The 16,293-nt window shown below is 43.3% G+C and overlaps 2 protein-coding genes across 9 annotated transcripts; one reads left to right on the top strand and one right to left on the bottom strand.

Moving 5' to 3' along the window:
• Positions 1-17: 17 nt before the first annotated feature.
• On the bottom strand, positions 18-1,201 carry LOC121540593 (leucine-rich repeat-containing protein 10). Its single transcript, XM_041849589.2, has one exon. It carries the CDS (start codon positions 882-884, stop codon positions 30-32), a length of 855 nt encoding a protein of 284 aa, XP_041705523.1. The 5' UTR covers positions 885-1,201; the 3' UTR covers positions 18-29.
• Positions 1,202-7,828: 6,627 nt separating this feature from the next.
• On the top strand, positions 7,829-14,459 carry LOC121540592 (CCR4-NOT transcription complex subunit 2). Of its 8 annotated transcripts, none has more exons than XM_041849588.1 (15): positions 7,829-7,928; positions 8,996-9,118; positions 9,494-9,566; positions 9,878-10,025; positions 10,274-10,444; positions 10,598-10,677; positions 10,836-10,961; positions 11,370-11,494; positions 11,774-11,891; positions 12,066-12,222; positions 12,376-12,437; positions 12,515-12,564; positions 13,011-13,111; positions 13,383-13,527; positions 13,854-14,459. In XM_041849588.1, the coding sequence occupies exons 2-15, from the start codon at positions 9,008-9,010 to the stop codon at positions 13,938-13,940; spliced, it is 1,554 nt and encodes a 517-aa protein (XP_041705522.1). In that variant the 5' UTR covers positions 7,829-7,928; positions 8,996-9,007; the 3' UTR covers positions 13,941-14,459. The 8 variants fall into 8 exon arrangements, with proteins under 8 accessions (XP_041705522.1, XP_041705521.1, XP_041705520.1 ...); XM_041849587.1 differs by having other exon boundaries at positions 10,815-10,961; positions 11,337-11,494; positions 13,383-13,533; XM_041849586.1 differs by having other exon boundaries at positions 8,996-9,175; positions 10,815-10,961; positions 11,337-11,494; positions 13,383-13,533.
• Positions 14,460-16,293: the final 1,834 nt, after the last annotated feature.

Raw genomic sequence — 16,293 nt, 5'->3', positions numbered from 1 at the left:
CTGTTCTCCAGCCTAGCCACAGTTCAAGGTCAGATGCTTCCACAACCCTTTTCAAGTAGTGAGTCCAGTTGTCCCTCGGAGGCAAGCCCCTTCACCTCAGTCGGAGTCTCACACACTTTCGACCCATCCTCACCATCCTCTTCATCATCCGAGCTGTCCGCCCAGCGTCCAACCCTCCTGACCCCCTCCCCGACCACAGGTGCGTTCACACAGGGGTTGTGGTCGTAGATTACCAGTTTCAACCCCTGCAAGTGGGACAGACCGGGAAAGCGGCGGATTTTGTTGCGGTCCACATCGATCACGGCCAGAAAGTGCATGGCAAGCAACACTGGCGGGAACTCACACAGCTGGTTCCCGGCTAGCCAGATACTCCTCAGCTCCTCCAACCCACCGAGTTCCATGGGCAGTTTGCTTATCTGGTTGTACCCCAGATGGAGGGTCTTGAGGTTGGGGAGGTCGCAGACTACACTGGGGAACTCAGTGAAACAGTTGGTCTCCAACCACAGGGTATTAAGTTCTTTCAGCTCGCCCAGCTCCCGGGGGAGGCACCAGAGCTGGTTGTTGCCCAGATACAGGATGTTAAGCTGAGGTAGCTGACACACAGCCGCAGGCAGCTCCTCGAAACAGTTGAAGTCTAGAGCTAAGAGCTGCAACTTCCTCAGGCCCTGCAAGTCTGCAGGTAGGGTGCTCAGGTTGTTGCCACTCAGGTAGAGCTTGACCAGCTCATTGAACAGGCAGGCAGCCATAGGAAGACGACGCAGCTGCAGTTTGCTCAGGTCTAGTGTCCGATCGAGAGGCATCTCCTTCAGGTCGCCCACCAGGAAACGCTGGCAGCGCTCGGATGGGATGAAGGCCACAGCGCCACGTATGACGTTCCCCATCATGAGCAGCCTGAGTCTTCCTGATGCTGCCCTACACTCACTCTGGTTCAGCCGCAGAGCTGAGGGGGGAGTTAGGAGCTCATGGAAGAAAGTCCAGGACAGTCCATTCTCTAACTTTCATGATTACTCAGCAGTAGAAGCTGTCAAGTCTGATGCCATTTTACAAAAAAACTACAAGAATAACACATGAAATATGACTAGATGACTGAAACACTTACAACTTGACTGAAACCCAGAAAGGCAATTCCAATGTCAAACTACCAGTCCATGCATGTTGTGACCCCCACAAAGCTGGAGATTATACTTGACGGTCTCTATAAAAAAACACCTACTTTAGAGAGTCATGCTGATTGAGGGGATCCTTCTCACAATAAGACTTCCAAATTATGCTTGCCAGCTTTCCCCCAAATAGTGGTATGTCAGTGTTGTATCCCACCTAGTGAGTGTGTTGCCGATATTCCCAGACCCTTGCACAGACCTCTGTTGGCTCGCTCTCTGTCTGTCTGTGGCTCTGAGCTTTGCCTAGGCTCTTAAGCAGTAGCAAATGACGAGCTGCTCACTCCTCCCCATTTGTGCTTAATGACTTTCCCCCTCTTCATAACGTGAGAGAGCAAGGGGGGGGTCTATGTTCTGCAGAACAGAATGTAGTCAGTTGATAAGCATATAAGAGGTGTTAAGTGATCAAAGAGCACGGGATGTCATCTACATTCCGTCCGTCTACGAGCCATCACACAGCCTGGGAGCCATGCCTTTATCATCACCACACAAGTGGCCTTTCACTCTTAAATAATGTGCAGAATTTGTGACTGTTAGCAGAGGCTGTCATGTTTCTGAACTATGGCACAGAGTTGCAAACAGCCGTGTGAGAGAGCCAGAGAGTGTTTTGGTCAAACTGGAAAAGCATTAAATCATCGGGTGGTTTGACATGTTTGCTGCATGGAGTGGAAAATGAAGTAACAGCCTCCAAAAAAAGTAAAGAGGCATATCAGGGGGATGTAAATGCCAGAGTGGCTTGGGCTTTGTCAACCCCAAGTTAAGGAGTCCTGTCTGCTTCGCTCACACGTTGACTTGGTGTGAGCTGTGAGTGTGTGAGGGCTATGGACACCTATCCACAGCTGGTGGCTGGGGTTAATGAGCTTCTGGGAAGTTTACAGTATGCAGTCTTTCTGTTTCAGTTCCTTTTAAAGAAGATTAAAGTGGGATAGAATCAGTGCAGAACCAGACTGCATAGGGGAGAGTGGGATAACTTGAGCCATTTTATACATTCAGCATCACTCTGTCAAGGGAAACATAGTTTTCTTTCTAACAAAGATATCTACATATATTTCAGGATGTTGTATTTCCCTGGAAATAATCAGAATTCATGTAAACATTACAGTTTTGAAAACATAGCTTGTTCAAAAAAAGTGGTCTCTTTTCACAACTTACCCCGGGTATGGGGTAAGTTGAGACGCGAGACAGGGTAAGTTAAGCCGCCTACAAATGTATGTACTGAATTAAATATTACCACTACCTTTATAAACCATATCTATCTTTATTTCCCAAACACAATTCAACACAATCAAAATCGCTTTTTTGTATTTTAATCCTTTTAAGTATCTTTTTTTTTTAAACACTTTTAACATAGGCCCTGTTGTTACCTCATATCCCAGCAATAATTCCTTGCATTACGCCTTGGAAGAAAACACTTCAATTTGCTCAACTTGCCATTGGCTCAACCATTTGCTCAACTTACCCCATGGCCATTGGCTCAACTTACCCAAAGGCAAACATTTTGACTATATTAGCCCACACAGCTACAATGACGCACTTTTATGCTAGGTTTAGGACCTCATTTTGAAACTTATAGACACCCCAACTGATGTATAGAACGATCTTAAAATGATCTACTTTGGTTTAGGTACAAGCATCATGAAATCTGTTTTTTGGAACTAACTTGCTTACCACTTTTTCCATGTGGTTTCTTCCTTCACAGACTCCATGAAATGATTACCTCTTCCTAAATATTTTGTGAAATGATACATTTTGTGTATTGTGTCCTAGAAACAAGGATGGATGGGGGTCATGAAATGGTGGAAACGGATGCAATGTGTGATTTTGTTGGCGCGAGTGGAGTTGATGAGAATGATAAGTGGACAACGGTGAGAAAGAAGAATGGAAAGAAAAGGTCTACAGTTGGAAATGAAGATCCATTTATTGTTGGAGTGTTTCACCAGCAAGGATGGTTTTTTTGGGTGACCCGTTCGTGATCTCAAAGATGGTAAAGGACACATTGGGAAAAGTGGAGTCGGTCAGGGTGATCAGAAGCGGTATGTTTCCTGTGTGTCAAGAGAACAGAAAGAGAGCGCTGTCGCTCTACAAACTATTATCGTATGATGTGAAAAGCTATGATTTTCAGAGTAGGGCACCGATTAAAGGTGTCATCTCTGACGTCTCGTTGGACATTGAGGTTTCGTGTATTAGGGAGAACATGCCTGGAGTGGTAGACGCACGTCGTTTAACCCCAATGATTGACGGAAAGAAGGACGAAAGCCTATCGGTTTTGCTGTCGTTTTTGATTAAGTTTTTCTGCCGACTCATGTAAAATTTGGGAACGTGAGATATGCAGTGAAGAACGTATGTACAAAAGTCGCTTCAGTGGTATAATTGTAAAACGTGGCAAGTATTTGTTGTTGTTGTTGTTGAAGGGTCGGAGGAAGCACAGTGCTGTAATTGTAATGGGAATCACACTCCTGAGTGCCCTGATAGGGTAAAAGCAGTTGCAGTAGCTAGGATCAGGGCTATCCAGCAGGTCTCCTATGTGTAGGCAGTGCAAATAGCGGAAGGAGCAAGTGGAGATAAGATGAGAGTGGATGCCACTCAGTGAATGTCATTCATCAGAGGGATCCTGGGATACTAACAGTAAAGAAGGTAGACTTTGTTGTGTTTATCGCGCAAGTGATAAATTATACTGGACAAACTAATAAAAAATTAAAGAAACTAGAAATCATTGTGAAGGTGGCATAAATATTTTGGGATCTTCAGGACATCACGTCCGAAACGCGACAGGGAATACTGAATGAAGAGGTTCCACCTATCTCAGGCTCCTGAACCTGTGTAGGGATCTGAGAAGACATTTGAATCAGAATGAAGGAGTAAAGTTATTATTTTTGTTCACCCTTTTTTGTTCATTATTTATGCATTAAAGTTGATCAGTTTTCACCCAACCAGTAGGTGGGGGCATGCACCTCTAACACTGTTTGCTGACTGCCATAATACCATAGAAGAAGAAGAAGAAGAAGAAGAAGAAGAAGAAGAAGAAGAAGAAGAAGAAGAAGAAGAAGAAGAAGAAGAAGAAGAAAAGGGACTTCACTTTGTCTCAACTTACCCCACTCTCCCCTACTGTAGAGTGAATTTGAGCTTGTTTTTGGTCACATATGTGACTTAATCTGTTCTCACTGTACCATGTGCATGGGAACCATTTTCAACTACATAACCATGTTACGTAATTCTCTGCAATCTAGAAGGTGGTATGGTATCATCTGCTGTTTCGTTAGTACACTCTGAAGTGTGACTTTCCTAAGTTATCTCCTGCACCTTCATTAGGGGCTATTTTCCAACCAGATAAAGGGCAGGAATTTAATTTCCCTTATCAGACCTGGGGGGCAGACTGTGCTCTGACAGACTGTTTTTAGCTCCAGCCCTCCTCTCTAGGCAGCACATTACTCTTCATCTGGTGGCTTCTGACAGGCAGAAATACGTTACCGACTGATGAGGGAGAAAATGTGGGCAATATGGTGGTCCCTCCATAGAATGTCATACTGTAGATAGATTGGAGAGGACAACCTCTTTTATCCAACATGCTCTGTTAACAAATGAAATGATACAATGTGTTATGCATAACACATAGAACAATGGAATGATGGAGAACAATAAGAATCCTTGCAGATGCTTTAAAATGTTAGAAATAGACATACGGTTTTTGAATCCTTATTGACATTCATTAGTGAAGGTGATTCGTAGCTAGTGAGTGACATACTGTCTCAATATGATATGGTGATACAATAGGATATCATGTATAGCAGGGTTCCCCAAATGTAAGCAAGGTTTGTGTTTAGTAAAGTATTATATCCGTTTGGGCTTCTTGCAGTCAATTTGCAGTCTACAAATTATTTGAAATTATGTTCTGGCCCCATGTAAGGTGGGGAGTCGACTCCAAAATAATCGATTCCTCGACTCCTTGCCCGTCGACTCGCATTTCTGGGTGTCAAGCTTGACTCCTCGACTCCTAAGATTCCGTTTTTTTGCAACGGAGGAAACGATTTGCCATAGTCTACTTCGAGAACACAAACTATCGCATCTTTCACAGCCAATGGTGTAGTGGAGCGTATACGCGGGTATACGCTGTATAGCCACTTATTTTTCAGTGGGCATTGCATATACTCACTTCTTCATCCCGACTGATACGTAACAAAGTCGTGTGGTAGAGGTATACACCATATCAATTAATAAGGCTGATGGAACAGATCGGAATGTTTAGCTTAAAATGTTGATAAACTATTATTTATAAAAAATGTAGGTGCAGCAATGTACACACCGTACGGCAATAAGGCCTACGAGTGAACGTTCCAAAATGCAATTTCCAGAAAACACCGTTCTGAAATGCGCACCGCACATGCAAGCGGTTTCATGGACAGAGATGGAAATATCCGTTAGAAAGAGGAATGATTTAAAGATGCAACAACTATCATGGGTTGTTAATATGATTCGGATAATGCCTTTGGCTGCTAGACAATGAAATAAAGTTGAAAGAAAACCAATAGAACAGGAAACGCATATTAGTACGTCTGTATGAAAATAATTGCCACCACGTTTCTATGGTGGGTAAGACATGCCTCATAATATGAAGTAAAACGTCCAGGTTCCAAACAATTAAGGAACAGGAAAAATATAGCGATGCTAATGATAGGCCTAACCGTCTTCTGGTAGATGGAAAGGCTTTCTCAAAAACCTTCTCTATTAAATGTCAACTAGCTACAAAGTCGTCCATGCCTACCTTTCAGAATGGTATCATGATGATTATTTGCATATCCAAAGGCCATTTATTTTGCAGACTCCATCTCATGTGCTACAGAAACACAGCTGATCAAACAATAGTGCTAGGTGACTGCACACTTGAATTAAAGGGTAACTACTCTAAAAAAATCAAAATGTATTAGATTTTTCCCAGACCTGTGGTAGAAGCATTGTTATGGAATTAGAACATACATTTTTTTTCTTTTTCTGGTTAAAAAAGTGTCACTTTGAGAACGAAAACCTGAAAAATTGGGGGAAATCTGAAACCTGTGAATTTCTGAATTAGTTGATCTGTTTCAATAGTAGGCCTACTGTTATTCTACTGCACAGTACAGCTTGGGTTGGCCTGACTGTGAAAGACCAATATGGGATTTATTATTTTCGGTCATTCAGAGTGTATGTCACTATTTCTCATTGAACTTGAAATGTCTCGCGCAAGTTCAGTAAAGTAGGGGCTATTAACGATACGCTGAGCTATTCTACACACAACAGACCGAAGACCAAACACACACTAAGCGAAGGGAAACAGTGAGGGAGAGGGAGGATCGGAGCAGGCAGACAGACAGACAGTCAGAACCGTGCCCATAGGCATCTTGGTAATCTGTAGCAATGTATTGTCTAGCAACGCCTCGTAAATTCAACAAAAGTATATTCAAGTATATATTAGACTATCAATGAGTATGGTTAAGCTATTCTTAGAGTCAGTGAATTGAAGTTGAACATCGCCAAATGCATCAGTTTAATTAGGCCTAAATGTGCAATAAAAAGTATTGTGCCTATGGATTATTTAATTGAACCCTGGATGGCTATTGGTGCATTGTTATTAGGAAGGACGTCTACCGTGGATCATTAAAATAATGATTATGATCACACTTCCTCAATGTAAATATTATGGGGAGACCTATACATTTGCCAGCCAAGCAAGAGTTATCAGTGTAGCCTATTATCCTCTAGACATGACGTTGAAATATTTTCACGCCTACAATAAAAACCTCCAGTCAATTAAATCTGAAAAATATATATATATATATATATATATATATATATATATGAATTACAGGGGGCAGTTTTGAAAAAACGAATCCTGTGTGAATCGTATTCTGGAATAATGCACATGCTTGGATAATAATTACAAAACCAACGTCTCTAGTAATACCCGTCCGAATAGGGCTATAATATGGCAAATAATAGGCTTATCAGCGTAGAGTGCACCGCATCATCCCATGGGATCTGTCAAGGCTGAACACAGCAGAAATATCAATGAAATAGTCTAGTTCCTACACATCACCTTCTATATTCAAACAAAATAGGCCTTTTATAGGCTAAATTGATGAGCAAATGGGCAGCATCATGCTCATGTCAGTCCTCTAGAACGCTAATGTAGTCTTCCTAGTAGGACTGCAATAATGAGGTGGTATGTACCTGTATGCGCATCCGTTTCAGCGCTTTTTGGGAGTCGAGCAAGAGTCGACTCCTTTCGACTCCAGCCACAGGAGTCGGAGTCGAGTCCAAAAATCCTGGAGTCGTGCACCACTAGCCCCCTGACCATCCACTCAAGAAAAGATCGGCCCGCGGCCGAATCTAGTTGATGATCCCTGATGTATAGGCTACTACGGTGATATCATATCACTTATGCCTGGGTTCATTGCCTCTGTGTTTTGAAAATAATATAAATGGGAGTGGCTTATTATCATTTTTGCATGTGTTTACCTACTGAGTTTGTTGATGCGCTGATCATTTTCTACTGATAGTGAGTTCACCCAATAATATGTAACTAGAAAAACTATATTGCATACTATTCAAATACATACTGTAGTGTATTAGCCACTTTGTAGACACAGAAGTAGAACATTCATAATTTCTGTGCGGAAATGGTTAGGAGGTTGTAGAGAGGTCAGAGGGTAAAGGCTATTCACCCAGGATTCTCGATTGTGGAATACTGAATACACAGCCATCTTGGATCTAGCTACGAGGAGAAGGGAAATTAATGCGGTGAGGTTTTTTCAGTATTTTCCCCTCAAATATAAACCCGTTTGGTCCGACTCAAATCGTCACATCACAACACATTCATCTTTGTAGTCCTTGTCATTCGGTTTGGTGTGTTTTGGACGGGGTGGGCAGATTTTAATTCGAAAGGTGTTCTGCGCTCTGTTTTTGTCTGTGGCTCCTAGCGTAAATTGAGACCGAGAGGTACTGGGAACTGGATAGGAGACAAAACAGGCCCAACCTGCACGTCGCTACCTATAGGCAAGCAGACTGCCTGACAAGGGTTGTTGAATTGGAGGGATTTAGCTAGCTAGTTTAGTGATGCTTGTTGTTGAACCGGCTGTGAATTTGGAACAAACTGTTATTATAACTAATCAGACTCACGCTGTATTGTTAGTTAACGTTAGCCACAACATGCTTTACGGAAAGTTTGGTGTAGAGAATAATAACTGAACCTTATAGTGGCACCTGAGCAGAAGCTTGTTGAATTGTTCTTAGGCAACGCTGCAGTGATGCACTGTATGTTGACCAATGCATAATCACACACCAGCATGATAACAGTGAGTGGAAAATCAACAACAGTATAAAGGCGATTGTAAATGTGTTTTGTAAGGCACACTGTATACACCCGTACTTGACTTGGGCAGGAGCTGAGTAGCACCTCATATTTTCTACTGCTTGAGCTCCTGTTCCTCTTATACGGTAGTATAATAGCTCAAAACTACTGTGGAGCTCCTGCACCTAAATATAAACAGTGCAGGCACCCAAAATGAGTACTGGAACCTATTTAATTCCAAGTCAAGCACTGGTATGCACACATTGCGCAAGGTGTGGGCGTGTTGTCTGGTAGTGAGATGTGATGTGGGACCAGTTTAAACTGAAAGTGTAGTAGACCATAGTCATAGGACTAACACTACTGCGTGGTTTTGTGTTTCACTCCTGTCCTGTCCATGATCGTTTTTTAAATCTGATATGAACAGTGTTGTGAACCATGCTTGTCCACAGTCTCAATTTCTATGGACTGTTGAGGAATTGAGATATGAAAACCTGTTCCTTCATCCCACTCTCTGCAGGTGACAAACGGCATGTTCAGTGCTACGAGAAAGAAGTTTGTAGAAGGGGTGGAAAGCGACTACCCTGATGAGAACATGTACTACAGCCAGCCGTCCATGTACCCACATCGGTCGGACAAAGACGTAAGTGCTCTGTCTGCTCGATCGCACATCCCTGCTACAGCTCCCTTTGAACTTGAAGTAAGTAAATAGTTTTCCAAATCTTTCTATAATGTAAATCTGTTTATGGTTATTTTTCATATTTAGGGAGATTTAGGCTACTTCATCATCCTATATGCCCATAACTTTGCCTTAGCATTGATGTTGTTATTATTATCCTTTAAATTGAATACCCCAATTACTTTGTAATTACAGTGTAACGTGATTTGTAAAGAATGATATACGAACTGCCCTAATGTGCAATTATGTGTTATTGATAAAGGTGTTGTCATCTGTTGGTATTCTTGTTTCCAGTCTTTCCCTCTCTCTTTATGTGGTTTATCTCTCGTTCTCCTCCAGATGCTCTCGTCTCCCTCACCGTCGTCATCAGGTCAACTGTCCCAGCTTGGGGCCAGTTTATATGGCCCACAGAGTAAGCTGGCTGCATCTGTTCAATTTCATTTCTGTCTGTGGTTTTCAGGGTCTTTCCTACTAAGGCTGTAATACATTTAGGTCTGTAACAATTTTATAGTCAAGTCATACCTGGAGCTATTTGATCTACTAGAATAATTACCCTATAAATGTATCCGATAAATATACCCAATTCAAAACAGACTTCAACACTTTTCCCTTAGACACTTCTTGTTTATCTCGAAAGATTGCTATGAGAAATATCCAATCTTTTGGTCACTTTGGAATTTGATAAGAGTTCCATGTTGACTGTTTCTATTTCTCCTGTTGCAGGTGCACTAGGCTTCTCAATAAGGGGCATGGGCAACAACACGCCTCAGTTAAACCGCAGCTTAACGCAAGGCACTCCGCTACCGAGCCATATCACCCCCACCACTGGGGTACCCACCATGTCCCTCCATACCCCACCCTCGCCAAGCAGGTGTGTGTAAGGTGGAGATGCTGGAGAGAGAGATATTCTGGAGACAGAGAGACCACATAAGCCAATGTGTTGAAATGCCATGGAATCATTATTCTGCTGTTTAGTTAGTTAGTTAGTTAGACAGTCAGTTCAGTTCAGTAGTTCCAGAGCAGGACAGGACATTATTAGTAAAATAATCACCTGGCTTCATATCAACCCATTCTGTTCACCCATTAGTCTAACTCTAACACGTGATGTCTCCTCCACAGGGGGATCCTGCCGATGAACTCGAGGAACCTGCTGAATCACTCCCAGGTGGGCCAGGGCATCGGGATGGGCAGTGGCAGGACCAACAGCATGGGCAGCCCCAACCGCAGCCCCCCCAGCATCATCTGTATGCCCAAACAGCAGCCTGCACGGCAGCCCTTCACCATCAACAGGTACACAGTCTGGCTGGCCATACAACTGAAACATCTGCTGTTCTCAACTCTCTGTATAAAAGTCTAACTCATCAATAGTTTTTTTGTGATGATTGAAAATAGATATAAAGGTGATCCAGTTGGAGGCTAAAGTTGTCCTCTGTATTTCTGTAGCATGTCGGGATTTGGGATGAACCGGAACCAGGCGTTTGGGATGAACAACTCGTTATCAAGCAACATCTTCAATGGCACAGGTTAGTAGTGTGTCTCTACAAAATAACCAACTATCTGATGTTTTTATAACATCCACTTACCTATCCATTCACACACACTATAAGACACTGTCAGCATGAAGAGTAACACCATTTTACCCATATGGCTTTCTTACAAGTCTTTAACCTACCCCTCACAGACGGCAGTGAAAACGTGACGGGGCTAGACCTGTCTGACTTCCCTGCGTTAGCAGACAGGAGTCGGAGGGAAGGAAGCGGAAACCCAACGCCGCTACTTAACCCACTAGCTGGAAGGGCCCCCTATGGTAAGAACTTTTAATAGTGCACCAGTAAGGGTTTATAATAGTGGACTAGACTAGGAGGGTTACCCATTGTAAGGGCTCAGTGTAGTGCACTAGAAAGAAGGGCTCCCTGTAAGAAGGACTCATTGTAATGCACTAGGCTTGGATGCTAAGGGCACTTGGCAGTGCACATGTAAAAGCATCACTGACTCATCAAATTACTGTGGGCCAGTCAGTACTGCTAGACATATTCTCAATGTAAATACTCAGCCCACTTCAGTCTCTTTTCAAATATAAACTGTGGCGAGTTGTGATGAAAAAGGGAAAGGCCTTCTCCAATGGTGTGTGTGTATATAACCCAAGGCTAAACTTCTTTCTCATTGTGGTGATTTATTTAAGAAGCCTCTTCTCTTCATCTCATGACCTCATCAGTTGGCATGGTGACGAAGCCATCGAACGAGCCGACGCAGGATTTCTCCATCCACAACGAGGACTTCCCTGCACTGCCTGGTCCCAACTACAAGGACCCCACGTTGAGCAACGACGACAGCAAAACTGTGAGTCAAACAGACAGACAGGCTGCCTTTAGCCTGGTTGTCAGTCTGTTTTCCTTGGTCGTTGTCATGCCAAACATGGATAAAGCTGAAACGGACAGGCAACTAGACAAGGCCTCCTTATGTTGAGCAACAACAGCTACTGCATATTCAAGTCTTTCACCATAGAATTAGTAGAGTGGACATCCTATATTCAACGCAATGTTCCATGATGGCATGTGGCTTATAGATGTAATAAAAATAAGATGATTATTAATTCATTCGTTTTTTTGCTTTGTGCAGAACCTAAACTCTACAGGCAAGAGCACGTCCAGTGGAGACGGGCCTAAGTTCCCCGGAGACAAGACGAGCTCAGCACAGAACAACAGCCAGAAGAAAGGGATCCAGGTGTTACCTGACGGTGAGCCCTCTCAACCAATCACACCTCTCTGTCTCAACCTGGGTACCTCAGTGGGTTTTGACATGGTTCCTGCATGACCGTTGGCCAATGGTATGGTCCACATTTGCGTTAGCTGGACGGAAAGCTCTACTTGGTTATTTTTTTCCCTCACTGTGGATTTTCCCACCTCTGTAGGGCGGGTGACGAACATTCCCGGGGGAATGGTGACGGACCAGTTTGGGATGATTGGCTTGCTGACGTTTATCCGAGCAGCGGAGACGGATCCGGGCATGGTGCATTTGGCACTGGGGAGTGACCTCACAACGCTGGGACTCAACCTCAACTCTCCAGAGTAAGACGGTTGCTCTGTCTGAACATTAGGTTGAGGGCTACAGAAGTCAAAATCAGTGTTTTGTCAGATGTTTTTATTCATCTAAAGTAATTTTTTTATTCATCTTAAGTTAAGTCTATGTTGAGAGTAACATCTCCCCACCTCTCCTGACAGAAACCTGTACCCCAAGTTTGCTTCCCCCTGGGCATCGGCACCGTGTCGACCTCAAGACATTGGTAAGACATTACACTGACCGTACACGCACACAAACCGCACTGAGCCTGTTGGTGATCTGGTGCCTCCTCTCTTTCAGACTTCCACGTCCCGTCTGAGTACTTAACCAACATCCACATAAGGGACAAGGTAGGTGATGAATCAGTAATCCCCTTTCAAGTGGTATTGAACCTCCCGAGTGGCGCAGTGGTCTAAGGCACTGCATTGCAGTGCTAGCTGTGCCACTAGAGATCCTGGTTCGAATCCAGGCTCTGTTGTAGCCGGCCGCGACCGGGAGACCCATGGAGCGGCGCACAATTGGCCCAGCGTCGTCCAGGGTAGGGGAGGGAATGGCCGGCAGGGATGTAGCTCAGTTGGTAGAGCATGGCGTTTGCAATGCCAGGGTTGTGGGTTCGATTCCCACGGGGGGTATGAAAAAAAAATATATAATAATGTATGCACTCACTAACTGTAAGTCGCTCTGGATAAGAGCGTCTCTGCTAAATGACTAAAATGTAAATGTAAGAAAGTGCAATGTCATAATTGGATAAACAAATGATTGTGTTGATAAAGATATCTCTCCTCCTCTTCCTCAGCTGGCAGCTATTAAACTGGCGCGGTACGGTGAAGACCTGCTGTTCTATCTGTACTACATGAACGGAGGAGACCTGCTACAGCTCCTGGCAGCGGTAGAGCTGTAAGTGCTGTAGGATCACTACAGAAGGCACTTTCACTTAGGCACTCTCTAGAGAGGTGTCTTTGAACATGGATCATATCTAAATAAGACTAATAAGATTTAATTAGCACACCTTAACTTCCCAGGATCACCTTTTTGGTTTCTTTCAGTAGTTGTCCATAGTTTCTATATGTTGTTATCAAGGAGTTATTTGGCCTTTTTTTCTTTACTGACTCACTGTGCGTTAATGGCATCTCTCTCTCTCTCCTGGCTGTGTCTGGTGTTGGTGCAGGTTTAACCGGGACTGGCGGTACCACAAGGAGGAGCGGGTGTGGATCACGCGGGCGCCGGGCATGGAGCCCACACTAAAGACCAACACCTACGAGAGGGGGACCTACTACTTCTTTGATTGTCTTAACTGGAGGAAGGTAGCCAAGGTAAAGGTATTGGCTTTAGTATCTGCTACCCTCAATCAATACAGTTAACATGAAGAGAAAGTGCTGTGTGTGCTATTTAGATTTACGTGTTTGGCTTGAGTTGTGAATCTCCTTTGATGGAGTTATGTGGAAGTATTTTTTTAGGAACTTGTACGTGTTTAACGTTGGTTCAAGATAGTCCTTCTGTATCTCTCTGTTACTGGTGATGTCTGTCACACTGAGTTATCAGCTCTTGATATTAATGATCAGTAGCCTCACTCAGGCAATATAAACTCAACAGGGATCTTCCGTCTCCATTGCTGATTATATTTTCTCTATCCCTCCAGGAGTTCCACCTGGAGTACGAAAAGCTAGAAGAGAGGCCCCACGTCCCGTCTACCTTCAACTACAACCCAGCTCAGCAGGCATTCTGAGGCCCAGCCCAGTACAGTCCCAGGGGGACCGCTGTCTCTGCATGCCTTCCTCCCTGCCTGAGGAGGAGGGTGCGCTGCAGCCCAGGCATCCATCCTGGTTTTTATTCCTTGAGGATCTGGCTAAAATGACTTCAGAGGAGGCGCTCACCACCGCGTAAGGGTGGGGAAAACTGAGCCCTGCCTTTCCCAAATGATGTGCTGCCCAAACACCTCCACTTGTTCTGTTTTTATTCCTTTAGTTTCCTAATTTTGGTTTTGTTTTTGAGCAGGGTCTGTGTTTTGTTTACGTCTCTGAATCAGAAGCCTGTTTGGTCCAAGGTAGGAAAACTGACGATACCGACACACTTTACAGTGACAGAACAAGAGTTATGCCTCATTTCCCCCCCCCAAAGTGTTAAGAACCGAGAAAGGTGGGGAAGGCTAAGCCAACAAGTACCATCCCACACATGAGAACGAAAGGGCGGAAGAAATGCAATGTTCATTGTTGCACTATTTAGTAATAAAAGAACACAAAGATTGTTTGTGCTTTTTTTATGTGAAAACACTCCCTCATGTTTTGTTTTGGAAAGATAAGTAGCCTGTCTCCACATCTCTCTCCACTTCTTTCTTTCCATCTCTCCTCTTGTACATTCCTTTATTTCTCCACCGACCCCACATCCCTTTCTTTCTTTCTTTCTTTCTTTCCTTTTGACTGGTATTTTCTGTCTGGCTTCAATATACAAATCAGAGACCGTTTTAGTGAAGGGTTGTTAGATTACCTACCCAGCTTCATTGTTCCAGAGCGAGCGAAACACTTTCCTGTGTTTGTTACGATTTTGTAAACATGTACATTTAAAAAAAAACATTTTGAACATCACATGAATAAAGATATGTATGTACGAATGTGTATATATTATATATATATATGTATGTGTGTATATATATATATATATATATATATATATATATATATATATATATATATATATGACATCTATTTTGGAGAAAAAATTTGCCCTGCCTTGTACCTCGTCTTTAGGAGGTCAGCATGGAGTACAATATGTAGATAAAACAGGACATTTCTGGATCTGCTGGACAGGGCATCACACTCGGCACTGTGGGCACTTACGAAGAAATACAAATTAAAAAGACAAACAAGGAAAGGCCTGATTCTCAGGAAAAACAAGGACATCCACCCCCAAAGTCCAAAGCAAGAGGACAGACGGACACATTTCAATCACAGCTGTTTAAACAGCAGCATTTCATAGGAAAAGGAAAACTGAATAATAATTTGAAGGAAAAAAATTAATACAGACCAATCTTGTATTTTCTGACGTTCAAAGCTTTTCTTTTTAATAAAGCAAAAAAGGCTTTCCTGAACTACTGTTGTGTGGAGTCTGGTTTCTGAGGGAAGTGGGGGGGGGGGCATTCTTAATGAGAACCAAACACATTTGACACTGAATTTACACAGTGTACAAAACATTAAGAACACCTTCCTAATATTGAGTTGCACCCCCCATTTTGCCCTCAGAACAGCCTCAATTCGTCGGGGCATGGATTCTGCAAGGTGTCGAAAGCGTTCCACAGGAATGCTTCCCACAGTTGTGTCAAGTTGGCTGGATGTCATTTGGGTGGTGGACCATTCTTGATAGTGGGTTTGATCCCCGGGACCACCCATACGTCAAATTTATGCACACATGACTGTAAGTCGCTTTGGATAAAAGCGTCTGCTAAATGGCATATTATTATTATTATTATTATTATACACATGGCAAACTGTTGAGCGTGAAAAACCTAGCAGCATTGCAGTTCTTGACACAAACTAGTGCGCCTGGCACCTACTACCATACCCCGTTCAAAGGCACTCAAATATTTTGCTCATTCACCCTCTGAATGGCACACATACACAATCCATGTCTGAAGTCTTAAAAATCCTGCATCTACACTGATTGAAGTGGGTTTAACAAGTGACATCAATAACATTTACATCATTTAGTAGACGCTTTTATCCAGAGTGACTTACAGGAGCAATTAGGGTTAACTGCCTTGCTCACGGGCACATTGACAGAGCCTTAACAGCTTGGGGATTCAAACCAGCAATCTTTGAGTTACTGGCCCAATGCATGGAAAGTGTTCCTAATGATTTGTCCACTTAGTGTATATGAAATGATTTCCGACTTTCAGTGGTCCTCTGAGTTGTATCTGTATTATCTGTGTATAACCAGTGTATTACTGACCTGCTGATACAGACAGGACCATCTCTGGGCCAGTGGTGTGGAAGGAAGGAGTAGGGAGGGTTGGAATATGTAGGACTAATACAGGTCTAGGATGATAATAGATCATGTGATGTGATTATCACAAAATAGAGGATATT

Source organism: Coregonus clupeaformis, chromosome 26 (genome assembly GCF_020615455.1).
Source record: "Coregonus clupeaformis isolate EN_2021a chromosome 26, ASM2061545v1, whole genome shotgun sequence".
Classification (NCBI taxonomy): domain Eukaryota; kingdom Metazoa; phylum Chordata; class Actinopteri; order Salmoniformes; family Salmonidae; genus Coregonus; species Coregonus clupeaformis.
The sequence above is the reverse complement of the archived record's forward strand: the minus strand, read 5'-3'. Positions and strand labels throughout refer to the sequence as shown.

Bases quoted from the DNA above. Each gene is read 5' to 3' on its own strand.
- LOC121540593 (XM_041849589.2), bottom strand. From the start codon at position 884: ATGATGGGGAACGTCATACGTGGCGCTGTGGCCTTCATCCCATCCGAG.
- LOC121540592 (XM_041849580.1), top strand. From the start codon at position 9,008: ATGTTCAGTGCTACGAGAAAGAAGTTTGTAGAAGGGGTGGAAAGCGAC. The intron at 10,026-10,273 runs GTGTGTGTAAGG...TCTCCTCCACAG, and splicing joins ACCCCACCCTCGCCAAGCAG to GGGGATCCTGCCGATGAACT. The intron at 10,445-10,597 runs GTACACAGTCTG...GTATTTCTGTAG, and splicing joins CAGCCCTTCACCATCAACAG to CATGTCGGGATTTGGGATGA.